At 43.8% G+C, this 17,538-nt stretch overlaps 1 protein-coding gene across 15 annotated transcripts in view; it reads left to right on the top strand.

Annotated features, from left to right (window-relative positions):
- LOC142775603 (uncharacterized) overlaps nt 1-15,609 on the top strand; it is a 46,777-nt gene extending 31,168 nt beyond the window's left edge. For 12 of the 15 annotated variants that reach the window (XR_012886823.1, XR_012886821.1, XR_012886820.1 and 9 more), the window contains one exon: nt 208-1,611. Coding sequence is in view for 3 of the 15 variants with exons in the window: in XM_075877099.1 (XP_075733214.1) it covers nt 208-297 (90 nt within the window). In the remaining 12 variants the exon portion in view is untranslated. Of the gene's footprint in view, nt 1-207; nt 1,612-11,394; nt 11,509-15,454 lie in introns of those variants that run through there. The other 3 variants (XR_012886814.1, XM_075877098.1, XM_075877100.1) reach the window with 2 other exon arrangements.
- The last annotated feature ends 1,929 nt before the right edge of the window (nt 15,610-17,538 follow it).

The following is a 17,538-nucleotide window of genomic DNA, read 5'->3' as shown; positions in this document are numbered from 1 at the left end:
TGTGCTGTTAGGCAATTTAATGGACCACCAACTTGCCAAAGTTTTGCATTCTCTCTTATCTTTTGAAACTATGCTGTGGCCCCATGTTCACTACCTTTCTTTGTGTGTGTTTGTATGTGTGCGCATCAACTTAAGTTGACCTATGATTTCTTTCTTGCCTTAATGCATCACATTTTTCCTAATCACAGTAATTTTTTGCTCCCACAGCATCGCTTTCTCAACTATTCAAAGGAGCTACGACGTGCGCTCTTCGCATTTGATAGCTACCATGTAGACAGAGCCCGGGGCATCAATTAGCTCGCCAAAATCATCATGGCTTCTCTTGTTCGAGACTTTCGACTCCGAATCCAGTCGCATGGGCGCAGCGAGCCAGGTGCCCGCTACAGGGTGCTGAAGTGCAGCCACTGCAACACTAAAGGCCACAAATCCTGGGAATATTCCAAATTCCTTCGCCTGCCCTCTCGTCATGGACCAAGACAGCTTTAGACTATCTTAACTTGTCAAGCAGTGCACAGAAACCAGACATGTAAGGGAGAATATGATTCGACTGGCCAACCGACTGTACTTGCAACTAGGTTATCTTAAAGGGGAAAAGGGAAATGGTAACACTTACATGCACAAGTGCATCACATGCAACAACTTTATGCATTGTTATGAGCAAAGCTCTTTGTTGCAAGTGGTGTACCTGTGCATATGCTTATTACCTCCACCTTTTTTTTCCCTTCAAAATAAGCTGGATGCAAGTACAGTGGTTGGCTTGTCAAATCATATTCTTCCTTACATGTCTGGTTTCTGTGTGCATCTTCACATGTTAAGATGCTCTGTCACCAATTCGCCCAGCCCAACTTTCAACCTCGTTGACCTCTGATCGAACGGCCCTTTTCAGGGCCACCCATGTGTTGTCCGGCGGGTCCGAATGTTTCCAACCGTTACCCTCTCTAGAGATTTCCTGGTCGGCTTGCCTGGCCAGGGATAGTTTTCTGTCAAGCTAAGGATCTATATTGTATATAATGTAAGCATTTCACATTCTCCCTCCATCCCTAGTTTCCTTGCAGTAGCCTTGCTATATGCCTCTTTTTTTTTTTTCCAGAAATTTCAGTAAGCGTATAACCATCAACAGCTACTGCAGCTACAACAAGATGCAGGAAAGTTCGTATAGGCATACACAGTAGTGGCTGCATAGATCAAATACACCATTGTTGGAAAATGTATATTTAGGAATATCTTATTTGTTTTGGTATAATCATTGCACTGGCCAAAGCTTTTATTACGTTTCAACAAGAGTTTTTTTATACAATAGAATTTTATGGGCAGTACTGACAGTTGGGCTAGTTTGTGATACATAGAATTTTAGTCATGAGGTCGCGTAAATCCGTTCAAATTGCACGTTGGACGCGAAAATCCATCTTCATTGAGTGATTAGGCAGCCACCAGCGATAATGCTGGAAGCTTCGATGGTTCACGTATAAAAGCAGACGCGCGTTATCGCTTGTCGGTTTATTGACGGAAGCTGCTCTGTTCGTTGCCATCAGAGTACAGCGAGCATTGCTGTAGTGTGATTTTTGTTTCTTGGCACAAGTTCGCCAAATAAAAGTTTTGTTCTCAACCTGCTGACAGCTGCCTTCGTACACGTCACGGCCAGATGACAATATTTTGATATTTATATGCCAGTTTTATTTAAAAGCTGTTGCCAAGGTGCCACCTCGTAGTTACTGCAGTATTCCAACATGCAGTTACAAAATATTTCTATGGTTTTAGTTGCGGCTGTATACAACTTTGTCTCACTTGACATAGTTTTCGAATGCTTTTATTGCCCCTATAAGTAAACATAATCTTCGGGTTTAAATCCCGGCTGCGGCGGCTGCATTTCTGATGTAGGCGGAAATGTTTTAGGCCCATGTGCTCAGATTTGGGTGCACGTTAAAGAACCTCAGGTGGTTAAAATTTCCGGAGCCCTCCACTACAACGTCTCTCAAAATCGTATGATGGTTTTGGGATGTTAAACCCCACATATTAATCAAAATCAGTTGCCTCACTACTCAAAAACTACTCACATGGCATTTGATTCACAATAGTATTCCATTTGGTTCTAAAATTTACTATTTATGCAACCCTTGCTTTGTGCAGCACGTGCACAACTTTACTTGATGCCAGATGCATTGTATGAAGTGGGTAGATACTAGGCATCCTTTTCACTGTCGTCATTATTGGGTCAATAGAAAAACGCCTCTGTGTTTTAGAATTTACTGTACCAGCAAGGTCTATTAAAAATAATAACATTTAATACTTTATCTAACGATATCAGATTTGACAAAGTTCTTGATCTAACAAAGAAATTTTCCTTCTCTGGCGCCTGCCCATAACATATGATATTCCATTCACACTTATTAAAGAACCCCTAAACTGCCTTCGATAATTTCTTACATTTCAAGTATGCGGGCATCGTATTCAAGATGCCATTGGAGTCAACAGTGCCAAACGTGACGACACTAAGAGCGATGAGCACGCCGCAAATTTTAAGGAATAGTCCCTTCTCTTCTACAAGACTTTTGGTGATCCTGAGCGTTTATTGTGACATAAACATTCTTGCCTGCTCATATAATTCACAGAAAAAACTTGTTTGCTCGCAGGTAAGTGTGCTCACTGCTCTTTGTCCTCGCATGGTAAGGAAGAGACAAGTCGATAAACAAAGCATAGCGAAGGAAAAAGCGAAACTTGAAGCAGATTCTTTTAAATCATCAAATGCATGTAGCGCTATTGTTACGGCGCACACTTGAAAAATTCTCATGGCTTCGTGTTCTTTGCAGACTCCTGTGCAACTAAATTTCAACTTCTATATGGTTTAGGAGTACTGACACGATTTTAGGGTGCCCCAGTTGGGACATTTTTTTTTTGTTTCCATGGTGAGCACAGTCAGCGTTCTCCACACACCGGAGCAAGACAACATGTATAACATATTTAACTCTGGTTTTAAAGTTAGCATTCCTCAGCGTCTGCAAGCCAGCCTGATTGCAAGAGACATTATCACAAGTCAACACAGGTTGTGGTGCACCTCAAGGTCCGCCAGCGACCAGGCTGTCGTGCAAGACAAAAGACAGCATGTCCGAATGAACGCTTCTTTAATGGATTATCAATTGAATGAGAACAGATGACTTCATGCCCTCGAGCGATCAGAGCACGATGATTATGACAGACGTCTGCTAGACTGATGATGAAGTTCACAGGTCACAGTTTTGGCAAAATCTGTGTCCGGTGTGCAGCCTAAATTGCAGCAATCATTGTCTGAGCTCTGGACGACCAGTCACTCGGCATCGTCTACATGGACATGTGGCATTGACAGCCGTTTCTGGTATTTGCGAGTTTGAGTTTTCTCGTGATGTCAGACTTGTTTTGATACATTACTGTGAAGCCACCTTCAATACTGAAAAAGCACTACGACACACTTTTTAGGGTTCTCAAACTTATTTTTATTTAAAGCAAGGGTCGGTGATCTGCGGCCCGCGAGGCAGTATTATGCAGCTTCAGACACATCAGCATCAGAACCCCCCCCCCCCCCCCACCTATACTTAGACTATGCACCTCCCAAGTAACCAATGAGCAACTATACAACTTTTTGCGTCTGTTTGGTGAGCACCTTTGGCTTGTATAGTTTCGACTTGACTTCCATTCAGGAAGTCATGTCAGGAACTCGCACAATTTAAGCATCAGCTCCATTTTTACTTGTATAACGAGTGCGTCAAATACTAAGTGCCAAAGTAACGTGCTATACCAGCAACGGTGTTACTTATAACGCGTAACCACCAACACTGCGAAACAAGGTGGGCGTTTTTACATTCATCACACTTATTACGAAGTACCAGATTTCTCACATTGTAGATTGCCACATAATATACAGGGCGCGACCATCCGCCACTCAGCGGTGTATGATTCATGGGCGACAGACACTGCTAGTGCATCAGATGGAAGTCTTTCGTAGTCTTCCTTATTTTATTCCATCTCATGCAGCATTTTTTCTACAGACAGAGTGACTCTTCCACTAAGTGATCCACGTTGCCACCCTTGGGACTCTTCAAGAGGCTAAACTGAAGCATTAAGTTTCGCGGACAAGCATAATGCAGCGACGCTGGATCTACCTTTTTTGCGTCGTTGACGCCTTCAGGCATTTCAGAGTAACCCAGCGCAATCACCGACTGACGAAGTACTTGTAAAGCAGCTATCGCCTCTGAAAAGAAAAAAAAGCAGCGCACCCGAGGAAAACTCTGCGAAGTGCGCCACTCACTGCTTTGCGAAGTGTGCCGCTCACTACCCACGCCGCTGCCATCAGAGCCCCTAGCGGCATCGGCGCGCCGAAGGGCCTTCTCCAGCAAGCAAAAAGCGCCGCGCTCATCACACCTCCCCATTCTAGCCACCCTAGTCACGGTTTCAAACTGCACACCATATCAAATTTTTTTACCAACAAAAATGCTGTTCTTCATGTCATATCCATATGGACTTAATTGCAGTTTTATGCAACAAACAGTAGTGGATGGCCATTTTCACATACATTACCCCTTTTCAGTTCTGCAAAAGTGAGCTGTTATAAACGAGTTATTCTCTTGCAGCTTACAGTTTCCCAACACGCCCTACCGAGAACTGCGCAGCTGCATTGTGGGGCTAAAGCATATGGGCAGTTTGTGCCATCGAGCAAGCTTTTGTTATTCTTATGAAGCCCAGTAGCACATAGTGCTGGGATTGTTGACATAGTTCTTAGAAGGCAGTGTGGGTTAACATAGGCACTGCTAAAGTTGAGGCATCTCCGTTACAATGCAGACGAAAAATGGCTGCAGACATTTCATGTTACTGAGAGAAAGCAATGAAAGGCATGACACCAAGACACCATACCATTTACGAGTTTGCAAGGCATACAATCTTGGCAGGTCAACTGCGCCAAGGCGAATGAATTGTAAACAAGAGAGCCACAAAGTGCTTCTAAGTGTCAGGCTGTACGTCACGAAAATTGAGCTCAAGAAAGTGAGCGCATAGTGTGCACCGTAGGTGACTGCATCTGTTTGTATATCACAGCAAGGTCGACAGCTGGGCTAGTTGGTAGAGTTTTATTTTGAATATAGCAATGCAAACAACAGATGCCCTAGCTGATTGCAATCAAAAGTGCCCGTGTGACACCGGTACGATCACACGTGCGAATTCTCAAATCCTTTCTATGTGCTCTTGAGGTCACTACCTCCATGGCTGCTGGTTGCGTCAGTAGACGAGCATGCAAGAAAAGCAGTTAATAGTCAGTGCATGGTACACGTTTTTGGTTTTTGTTGGTGCGTGTGTGCAATATTAAGTAGCATCAAGTTACATTTCTCGGCTCCTCTAAATAACTTTATCTCTTGGGATAGGCACAATGATAAGGTAATATGGTTCTTGTATTTAACAAAATTTCTCAAAATTTTGTTAAGCCTTGTAAAAGACAAGTCCACTTGTCAAAACATTGTCCCTAGACCCCCCCTCCACCCCCCCCCCCCCCCCATTTAAAAAATTTTCATGGCTCCCCAATGTGTGAGTTTTACTGATAAATACTATTAAAACTCGATCTAGTGAAACCATCGTACGAAATTTCTAATCTAACGAAGAATTTCCATTCACCAGCAAATGTCTATAGAACTGATTTGACTCTGTAAATGACTCTGTAAAAAAGCAATGATTTTCTTCTAATTTGGCTGCAACAGATTTGGGCATGCGCTCTGATACTAACACATTGAAACATTTATGTGTTCTCACTTTACTTTTATGGAGCTGCATGCTGTAACCCTGCGCAGAACCATGGATGCAGCCTTTGGTAGTGCTCTTACGTTCCAGATGGTGGCAGAGGCGACGGTAGTTGTTTTGTTATTTTATGGCTTATGCGACAGAAGCCACTGATCACTCCTAGCCTTTTCCTAGCTTGTAATGCCCGCACAATCACTGAATTCATTCTCCTTGCCATTGCACATCGAGAACTTCTCATAACCTCATGTGTCTCTGGTCTGCATCACCCAGACACTGTGTCCCTCTTCTATGTCAAATTTGCCCCTACAGATTTTTAAGACACAAAGGGCAGGCTAGAAGTACTCTTTGCTATTCTAATCGATTCATGTTCTTGTAGAAGCCACAAAGATATGGCTGTTTTGCATGACGAAATAATGAGAAAAGGTGTCTAGGGGAGCTCAAACTTTCAACAGTTGATTCATCATACCCTGCATCGAAAACTATAGACACGCACGTGTGGAGTAAGCTAGGTTCACATTGAAAACATGCTAACTAATCACAGTCTGTGAACTTGCTCTGCCTACCAGAAAGACAATAAAGTATCACCGATAACTAATGAACCTCGTGATTTTACACAGAATGCATTTGCACATTCTCGAGTAGTTGTGTTCCTGCTTCTGCAATAATCCAAACCTTATCCAGGTACGGCTCACACTTATGAGAATCGCAATGCGTCAGAAAATGTGCCCCATCTTTATCTTTTAATGAAAGCTCATGTTTCTCTGTAGGCTCATTCATGCATATTCTTGCCCGGCCAACATTAATCTTTTGCCGTAGGATAGTGGAAATTCATAAACGACCCCGTTGACACATTTTGTATATGATTTGGCGTGCCTCTTGCCGTACACACCTTTGTTGTTTTCATTAGATAGTATACTAGTATACATGAGAAGGCTGAGACAATTTTCGTGGCGCAGAAAAAGAATCGGCATGCCGCCTCTATTTGCACCCATTTTTTGATCCTGTGCAGCTCGGTGCATGTACGGTGCAACCTCAGGTCTTGCTGTTCGGTGCTCTTGCTCTACCCCAGTACCGTGGTGTTCTCTCTTGATAGTCTGGCGGAGCAACTTAGCTACAACGTTAAGGAGCATGCGAAGGAAAGCAACCACAGACAACCAATCCAATTGGTTTTGAAAAGTCTTCTGCATAACGTGTGAGCACGACCCTGCACATGCATACTCTGGGCATTGTTCAGCTACGGCCCTTTTCACAGTTTTGGAATGCATCAACTCGTATGGGAGCAATTATTTTACACGCTTAGACATAAAACGCCAACAGCCGTTACAACTCTACAAGGTAATGCGCTGAGCCAAAAACTGCAAAGAGCCACAAGCCTTCAACTCATGTGTAAACACCAATCCTTTTTCAGCCTGGGAAAGCCTGCTAAAACATTGCTAACAGTGGGCTTATATGTGACGGTGGTTAGTTGCTTTAAAATAATAAAGAAATCATCATCATACGTAAGAACTTCCAAAACCTCCCACTAAATAAAATGTTGGTGGAATTTAATAAAAATGGTTACGGTCAAACATAAGAAATTGCACAACACCGAAACAACATACGAGCCTGCGAAAATGCCTCGTCTTTATATAGAATCACTAATAATAGAATCACTAATATATAGAGTCACTAATAAAGTTGACTTTAACATAAAACTTGAGAAGGGCCACAAAAGCTTATGCTGCCATGCCCCCGTCATTCTTGAAGGCAACCACACCACTCTCGTCTGTGCAACTTCTTATGCAGAAAAACAATTCCCCGTGCAGGACAGAATAAAATAGGTCCTAACATCAACCAAGAACAAATGCCCATTCAAGGATTCTTTGAAGTAAGTGGATGATGCATGGAAAATTCACAGATTAAAATGAGTCTTTCATGACAATCGAGTCTAGTCCCTTCATTAAAAACTGACTAGTCACATTCTGCCAGGTACCTCAATCACTCACAATCAACTTGAATGAAACACCCGGTTTATGCGTCTTGGCCGTAAAAAACACAGAAAGGGTGTTATTTTTGCTAGCTGCAGTATGCAATAGACTCTGCTAGTTGTGTAAGTTCCAAGTCCTTATTCAGAGACACAGCCTTGCTTTTCAAAACTCTTATTTTCATGATTTTTAACACGACGAAGTTCATGTAGACTGCTTGCCCTGCCTTGAAGTTGCACAAATCTACATCCATTGCTACGAAACCACTATTTTTATCCATTTAAAATCGACACAAATTCTTGCACTTGAAGAATGACAACACCCAATATAGGATCCTCCTGATGATGAGTAGGTTTTTTCCCTGTTCTGGCTAGAGCTTAGACAATGTCTTGTAAGCAATAGTCCTTAACTGCTACATCGACTATTGTGGCAGCTCGTCGGTGTAATGCCAGTAATTAATGAGCCAGCAAAGAAGTTTGTGGCTAAATTTTGGGCCTTTGTTGAGTACATCGTGTATACTTTCTGCAATGCGAACATTTCCCAGCCCAGTGAGGCCTTGCTTTACTTTGGAACTCGAGTGGCTGGTGCTAAAGAAGTTTCACAATGCCAACCACATCATACTTGACGAGGCAGAATAACAAGTGCCTAGTCAGGCACATCTTATCAGTTGAAACGAGCCATGTTTCAGAATCCACATGCTGAAAGTGCCCTGACGAACCATGCATCTTCGGTTAAACAGGCACACCTTTCAACATGGTCATTCTTGTATAAAGCAGCCCAGCATGTCTATTAGGTCACGCGTGCCCTTCGGCACACCACGTCGTAGCCCGCAACTGCCGCAAGGTACCACCGATTAAGCCTGGTTGTAGATGCACCATACACAGCCAGGGACATGGCTGTATATGATTTTGCTAAATATTCTAGAGTTGTTTTTACATTGCTACAAACCTGTCGAAAAGCAGTTGGTAGTATAACTACAATACATAAACAGTAGTCGAAGCAGTCGAAGCATACGTCGAAGCATATCGTTCACCTGATTATCAATGGCACGGCGTTCAGTGTGAGAAATTCGATATGGGTGCTGGTGCAAAGGTGCATGGCTACCGGTGTCGATTTGGTGTACGATTGCAGATGTGCGACCTAAAGAAGGTTGGCTATGGTCAAATGACATCTTGAAGCGATCTAGTAGAGCCAGGAGTTGGGTGCACTGAGCAGCGGGAAGTTTAGGGTCAATCGATGGGAAAAAAGCCTCCGGAGATGAAGTGGGAGTGGTATCAGAGGTAATGGTGTTTAAGTGAGATAATCGCAAGTCGTCAGGTAGGTGACTAGACGAAACAGAATCAATTTCCTCTAGGTGACCGAGGACTTCGCCACGGAATATTATGGCTGGGGAAGGAAGCGAGTTCGTTATATAAATGGAGCCACTGGAGTTTTCTTTGGTGACAACTGCGAACGGGAGAAGGAAGCTTTTGCGAGAGCCAAAGGCGTCGGAGGGGTAAAAGAGGGCGGTGACCGAGGGCACGACGTCGCAGAAGAGTAGCACAAGAACACAGGATAGAGAGGGGATGTGAGTGTACGCGGCCACGGTGACTCGGGAAGATAGCGGTTTGAAAGGTCTTTCAGACGTTGGCGCTTCACACGGGCAGTTCAGACATCTTCGACAACTCTAGTTTGGCACGCGCACAGTGAACGACGGCATGACGAGCGCAGAGGAAGTCCCAGCCTAAGACGATATCATGTGAACATGGGGAGAACACAACGAATTCGACTACATACAAAATATTTGGATGACCAGTCGAGCTGTGCACGCTGCAGAAGGTTGGATGTGATGCGCAGTGGCCGTGCGGAGAGAGACATCGGAAAGTGGCAGTGTAAGCTTCTTCAACTTGCGGCACAGTTCACCACTTAGCACAGACACGGCAGCACCAGTATCAACGAGCGCTTGCACCGGTACACTATCAATCTGCACAGTTATTTCATTAGCAGGTAGAAACGGAGGCCTTGAAAGTTTCGATATGTGCGCAGCTGTTGTCTCAGGAAAAGCGATGGTCAGTTTTTTGTTTGGGTGGGTGCTGACCGAGGAAGGATAGGAGAAATCGAACGACACCGTGGTGAGGGCGACCGATCCCTGTCGAAGCCGCAGCGACGTGGCGGCGACTGTTCCGACGTGGGGGGGAACGAAGACGACTGTGGTGGCTCTGGACGATAGCCATAGCCACCAGCAGTTCGGTTATAATCCCGACGACAGCAGTAGCGTGCTACGTGACCGGGAAGGTGGCAGAAATAGCAAATCGGCCTGTTATTCGGAGTGCGCCAAGGGTTAGTTGATGGTAGTGCGGGTTGGCGAACAGAAGGTGGGTGGGGACGGACAGGGGGACTTGCTGCGTAGATGGAATGGGGCTGTCTAGCAAAATCCGTGGCGTTTGGTAGCGACGGCGACGATCGTCGGGCGGCCTCAGCGTAAGTGAAAGGGGCGGAGATAGGCGAAGGATGGTATGTAGAAGACAGGTCATCAGAAACTTGCTCTTCGATTGTCTTGCGGAGCGTTGGGATCAGCGTGTGCGCACTGGCCGGAACGTGCGGCACAAGAGACAATTGGCGCGCCACTTCTTCTCGGACGAACTCCTGAATCTACTTCATTAAGGTGCTTTGTTCGGATGAAACAGCGCCAATGATTAACGCAGATGTAGAGCTCGTGTCGAGGTTTGGACGTCGAGTAGAAATGTGCTCTCTATGCAGCTCATCGAAACTCTGACAGTGCTGAATAAGCTGGGCGACGGTTTGGGAGTTTTTTTCAACGAGCATGTGGAAGGCGTCGTCCTCGATACCTTTCATGATGTGCCGTATTTTGTCAGTGTCAGACATGTGGGAATCGATACGACGGCAGAGGTCCAGAATATCCTCAATATACGAGGTAAAGGTCTCGCCAGAGCGCTGTGCGCAGCCGCGCAAGCGCTGTTCGGCGCGGAGCTTGCGAACAGCGGGTCGGCCAAAGACTTCTGCAAAGCGCGTCTTGAAGGTTGACCAAGAGGGTATTTCCGCTTTGTGGTTGTTAAACCACAGTTCTGCCACACCCGCCAGATAGAAATGAAGGTAAGTGAGCTTGTCTGTGTCATCCCACTTATTGTGGGCGCTTACTGCTTCCTACTGAGACAGCCAGTCTTCGGCGTCTTGGTCGTCGGTCGCATCGAAAATCACTGGATCTCGCTGTCGTGGCATTCCGGAACAGGTGACAGATGGGATTATGACTGCAGGTGGCTGGGTCATCTCGTCAGGCATTGGCGAGGCGGGGGGTTGAGGTAGAGTCCGGGAATGGAGTTCCAGTTTGAGACAACCAGCACTCTCCACCAAATGTAAGAATACTGTTAGACGCCACGCCGGAGTGATGCAACCGTTTAATGGGCCGAACAGCTAGAGACAGCAGCCAGCGGTTTCAGCAGCAGCTGCAGCAGCCCGAGCCTCTGCCACACAAAGGTCTTCTTCGTTGTCTCTAGCAAGCCCGTATTTTTGTCACTACAGTTGTAGTTTCGCCAAGATCACAGTACAGTGTTTCATTGTGCTTGACTTCTTGCACATGTGCTTTTTATAACCAGTACACTCTGCCTTGTGCACATATTTTAGCAGTGCGTGACTTTACCAAGCAAGATCTTTTCTACAAGGCTTGCATACCGGACAGGTGGTGCAAGAATCATTTCCTGAGTGACAGCTGCACAACCACTAGTGTCACACCAGTGGTAACAAGCAGCATTCAGTCACCACCCTGTGTGAAGCTTGACACTGCACAAGAGAAGTATACTTATGCTCATAGGAGTCTTTGCGAAATGTCAAAAAACGTGGCTAACATATTATCTAATCGTAGTGAGAAGAAGTTAATGGAAAAACTTTCTGCGAGGCTTTCTTCAGAAATTTAACCACATTTCCTCGTAACCAAACTTCAGCAGCCATGAAGGCTGCACCAGCTCAGTTAGCACAAACTACTGCCACAAGTTATCTTGGGCATTCTAACAGTACAAAACTTGTGGTACCTTTAGTTAAAGCAAGAAGGGGGCGGCCAAAAAAAGTGAGAGCTGTCAAGCGTAAATTTTTCCTAAATCAAGTAAAAAAGGTAGGCCTTGCGACGGTTAAAGTAGACATGCTAAATGTCTACAAACGGTATTCTCTTTCAGATGCAGATTTAAATGTTCTATTACAGGGCACCTCCATATCAGATAGCATAATCAATGTCGCACAGTATTTAATTCAGAAAAAATATCCTACTTGTGTCGGCTTTCAAGATGTCTTACTGGGCCAATGTTTACAATTCACTCAAATCAAAGGCCCTTTCGTTCAAATCTTGCATGTTCAGAACCCCAATCATTGGCTTACAGTAACAAATGTTGGTGCCGACAAAAATGCAGTCTTCATATATGATTCAATTGATCAAGATACCCTTCCTGATGCTGTCAGGCAAATCTGTCATATTCTAAAATTACAATCGCCAACATTAACCATTCAAACAATGAAGGCACAAAACTAGTGCAACACACTTGACTGTGGCTTGTTTGCAATTGCTAACATGTATTATATAGCGTCAGGCAGAAAACCAGAAACTTTGAACCTTAACCAAGTTATGCTACGCAAACATTTGCTGCAATGCATGCAGAATGGTATGATCGAAGACTTTCCCCCTCATAAACTCCATGGCTGCTCGCGTACAGCCAAGAGATAGTATTTACAAGTTACATTGTGTCTGCTGGCAACCGCTATATAGTGGGGTAGTATTGGACATTACTTGTGCAGGTTGTTCAAGTGGATTTCACGGAGCTTGTCTCGGCTCTTTAGCAGCTAACTTGGTCAAAAAAGTATTCGTGTGTTCTAAATCATGTTTGCTGGTTGCCAAGGAAAAGATACGTTCTTCTAATTAATAATAGCATTTCATTTTCGTGTAGACATATGGCAAAATTTCTAACCATTCTTGATGTCTCCTCCTCTAATTTTTGCTTTTCTTTAAAGTATCACTCACCGGGTTTGATCATTTTGAGCTGACAAGCGCAATGCGTACATCGGGAGTTTATGGTCACGTCTGCCAAACATTGCAACTCTATGCGCCGCGGAAATGGGTCAAATATCAAGACGAACGCTTCTCCCCATTTCTTTTTGGGGTGTGCGTATGATGTGCACGTATGAATCGCCCTACATACACAGCAGTGCAGTGACGTTGGTCCTCTATGTAGACGACTGTGCTCTGACGCTGCCAACAGTGACACATGACATGGCGGAAATTCTTTAACGTGACGCGTAGTTAATGTAATTTGTTGCTTGAAGAGAATGTGTTTGCCTTTTTCATTTTTTTCCCCGTGAATTGCAACGAGATGTGGAGCTAATGTGCCGGCGTTTCGCATGCGTTCGTGTCTCCGGGGTTACTGCATCAAGCAGACGCCTGTCCTGGAAAAGAAATTAATGGTCCTGCGCATTCGAGCACTCATTATGCTCTTCTTTTCAACCGCATCAAAGCCAGCGTTTCCAAACAATCTCGCAGAAACGGGCAGTAGAAACAAAATAATGCTGGTCAACAAAACAACACCGCTCGCGCGTTCGATTGTTGGACTTGTTCGAGCACGTCATGTGCACGTGACCTCTTGGTTGGATGCTGGAGAGGGTAGGAAAGAGATTTGGCTTGTGAAGGCTACACGGCGGAGTGGCAAGGGTTTTGAGCTTGCCTCCTTTCATCCTTGTTTCCTGCTGTTAAAAAAAAAAAAGAAACTGTTTTCTCAGCTCGTAATAAACCGATTGAAAGACTTTTTGTGGTATAATGCTCTCCGTCGGACACACAACAACTTCCACAGTCTAACTAAAATTTGTTATGGTACCTGGTGAGTGGCCCTTTAAGGACTGACTTCAGGGATCGAAAGTATGAAGTTAGGCATGTTGGTAATGCATAACTGATCACACAGCACAAAAATTTGACCCAGAACAAGACAAGGAACAAACACGAGTGCTCACTTCCAAGAAGATTTATCTTGAAGAGCAAACACATATATACTCCTGAAATGTGAAAATCGGGCAAATCATTCAAGATGCCCACAACTGCCATGCGCAAATATCTTACATTCTCAAGAAAGACAATTCGTTTTGACAAAGCTCGAGACAGAGTGCTGACGCAGTTCAGCTCTAGTCTACAAATCCTCTTTGCCTCGATAATTTCTCTTGTCATTTTATTTGTTGTTTTTTCTTCCAGCGTGTCGTGCAAAAGCATTTTGCAACCACACGTGCTGCAATGAACACGCTTGTAACCTCAAGAATGGTCGCAATCGTTTCTTGGCCTTGCACTGCAGCAGGTGTGGCTCCAAACCACTCTTGTGTGATACTATTATCATTGAAAAAAAAAAAAAAAACTACAAGAGAAATTGTCGGGGCGAAGAGGATTTGTAGGCTAGAGCTGAACTGCGTCAGCACTTTCTCTCACTCTCTCTCTCTAAGTATTTGTCAAAACGAATTGTCTTTCCTGAGGATGTAAGGTTTTCTTGCATGGCAGTTGTGGGCTTTTTGAATGATTTGTCTGTTTTTTGCATTTCAAGAGTATATATGTTTGCTCTTCAAGATAAATCTTGTTGGAAGTGAGCACTCGTCTTTGTTCCTTCTCTTGTTCTGGGTCAAATTTTCAGGTTATGTGATAAGTTAACTTTCTGCATGCACCACCTTATTTTTCTCCCTTGTTGTAAGTGGTGGAGCGTTAACTAGGAGTACATGAAAACATTGTCAAATGTATGTTACCTTGAGGAACCAAATTCCTTTGTTGAGGCAATCCTTTCTGTGGCATTCCTTCTTTATTGACTTCTCATCACGTCAAACCTGTCTCTTCCATGAAAGTTCTAGGACTAGTTCTTGCTTTGTTTTGTTTGTTTTTTTTGCCAAAAGTAGAAAAACTTTCCTTCGTTGAGCAAATTTTCCTGAACTAAAATATATTCATATCTAATGCCAGGAATGAATAATAAAAAAATACAGAAGAAAATTCATAGGCTGATCGCTAAATGTCAACCGAGTAAGGATTTCGGAAATAATACCATGAATTGCACACAACAAACACTCATGCATGCAGCCTTTTACCATGTGCAGCTGTAAACTGCAAAAAAAAGTATCAGATATTGTATATGATTTGCTTTTTTTTTCTTTTCAGCTACAGTAACTTGCCCTTTAGGAGAAAAATATGAATAGCAAATTTTCAAAAATAGTCATTTTTGAAAACCTGTCAATATATCAAAATGGTTTAGTTGATTTATGATTATGCAAGCAGTTCTTGCATGCCTGTGGCACTGGGATTGTTAATGTAGGCAGGCTGAGTTTGTAATGTTCTAAAGCCTCAGCATTTTGGTGTTATATTACATTCAAATATTTTATTAATTCAATTATGAAATTTGCTCACAATGAGTTTCCTACAAATTAAGCAATCAAAGTCTGTGTATATATTGCCCTTATTAACGTCACACTGCCACAAGTCTCTAGGCGGAGCCTGACCGCTACAGAGCGCGTTCTCGGGTGGCGGATAGAGAAAAGTCTTGCAATAAAGTGATGCTAGGCAGCTTCTATTAATAAACAAGACTGGCACTTGTGCCCGCGGACCAACAGGCAGAAAATACATATGACAACGGGGGTCTTTTCACTGCTGTGGTGGGCAAGTTGAAAGTTTCAGGTGCCATTTTTTTATACTCTTTGATTTATCTGTTGTTTTTTTCGTCTTTTTTCCTCATCTCGTACAGGTCCAGTACATTGTTGACTCGCCCTGTTGTCAAGTCGTCAGGACGTTGGATGATGCTGTCTTCTTCCAGCTAAATTATGCAACTACTAAGAAGGGGATCAGAATTCTATTTTGTAGCAGTTATTTTACAAATAAATGTTAGTAAAATTTTTCTTAGTTGTAGTAGTGTCATTGTGTATTCACAGACCATAACATTACATAAGACAGGAATTCAAGTGCATAGCAAAAAAAGTGCTGCTATGAGCACCTGTTATCAATATCAGCTGGTCATACTTAATATTGGTCCTTTATTTATCTCACATCAAGTAACCGCAAATGCTTGGTTTACAGGCCGATAGAAAATTTAGCTCCCTTTCTTGCACACTAAAGGTTGCTGGCAGTGAAACAGCGTTGTCAGCATTTTGATAGATACTTTGAAAATGAACGTGAAAACGACGGAGGCACAAGACAAAGGCGAAGTACTGAGTCTTTCTCATCTCGTGTCTCCATCGTGTTCGTCGCCGTTTTCCAAGAATGCATAGTTTCCAACTCGACCTTACTGATATATTGTGAAAACTTTATAAAAACATAAATCCCCGAAGTTAAGTATCAAACTTTCACATAGAATGCATCACTTCTAGCGTCAACAGTTGAGCTATTACAAAACTTTGATAAGTCGCAATACACATAAAAGCAAGTATGGTCAAGCTTCGCTGCATCGTGAAAGCACTGCGCTAAAGCCAGCGTGAGCAGAAGAGCATTACATGATATGAAATGAACGCATGCACAGGCCACTTGTGCATCAAACAAATATAAGCATTTGCGACTGCTCAGGCTAAATATGCATCTTGGCACGTCCGTTTCAGGCAGACAAAAGGACAAATACTAAAATATAATCAAGCTTCACTGCATTGCAAAAGCACTGCGGTAAAGCCAGCGTAAGCAGAAGAGCATTACATGATACGAACATGATACGAAACGAACGCATGCACAGGCCATTTGTGCATCAAACAAATATAAGCATTTGCGACTGCTCAGGCCAAATATGCATCTTGGCACGTCCTTTTCAAACAGACAAAGGAACAATCACTAAAATAAGGTCAAACTTCACTACATTGCAAAAGCATTGCTGTAAAGCCTATGAATAAATGATGTGCAGCAATCAAAGGATATATGCCTTATTCATCGTACCCACCTGTTGGTGTATTAAAGCTGCTCACATTTGGCAGGCTATTATGTGACTGAGAGGCAATACCTGATGTGATAATAGCTGTTATATTTCTTTATTGCTCACTTTGGGAACTATAGTTGGTTGATCGCAAGTTGAATTTGCATGAGTCCTTGAGTAACTTAGCCACGTGCCATCTTTGCACATGATGCCTTAGCTGTCACAGAGTTATATAGATAAATTGACGTGGCGTGGCTTTGATTGCGCGCGCAGTGCTGTTTAGGTTAACTGCTGCAGATGGGGAATAGATATTTAAAATCTCGTGGTACGCGATGCATTTGGTCAGGCATGCAGGGCTTATTCCTAATGTACGGCTCCTGCTTACGAGCTGCGCAGTCTGCGATCAGCGCCGATAGACAAACTGATGGTGGAAAAAAAATTACTCTCTCCCACTAAAGGGAACCATGCATACGTGTGAAGCAGCGGGCGCTAACGCTTACACAGGCGGCGCCGTTGACGCTGGCTCTCATCGCGGCGTTGCGCAGGAGATCAACCTGGGGACGAGGCGCTAAGCACGCAGTGATGGACCGGTGTTTCTTACTGTAACATGCCAATCACTGCTAATGGGTGAGAGACACAAGACTATTATTAAATGCAGAGACCCTCAGTACACTTTTAACTAAGTATAACGCGCACTCTGCTCATTTTCATTGTTCAACAACGCACAAGAGAATTCTATCACCAGCACTATCTTGGAGGTCAATATCCAGTGCCTAATACGGGGTGGCCAGTGAACGGTTGTGCAGTGCTAGCAGTCATTTTTTTTTTTATCAAGGAACTCGCTATCAGATGCTGCTTGCGTCGGTGGTGCGAGTCGAGAGAAGGGGGAGTGTAGGAGAAAAGAGAGACGGGGAGGGGACGCACATGCGCAGCAAGGG

Source organism: Rhipicephalus microplus, chromosome X (assembly GCF_043290135.1).
Source record: "Rhipicephalus microplus isolate Deutch F79 chromosome X, USDA_Rmic, whole genome shotgun sequence".
NCBI lineage: Eukaryota > Metazoa > Arthropoda > Arachnida > Ixodida > Ixodidae > Rhipicephalus > Rhipicephalus microplus.
The sequence above is the reverse complement of the archived record's forward strand: the minus strand, read 5'-3'. Positions and strand labels throughout refer to the sequence as shown.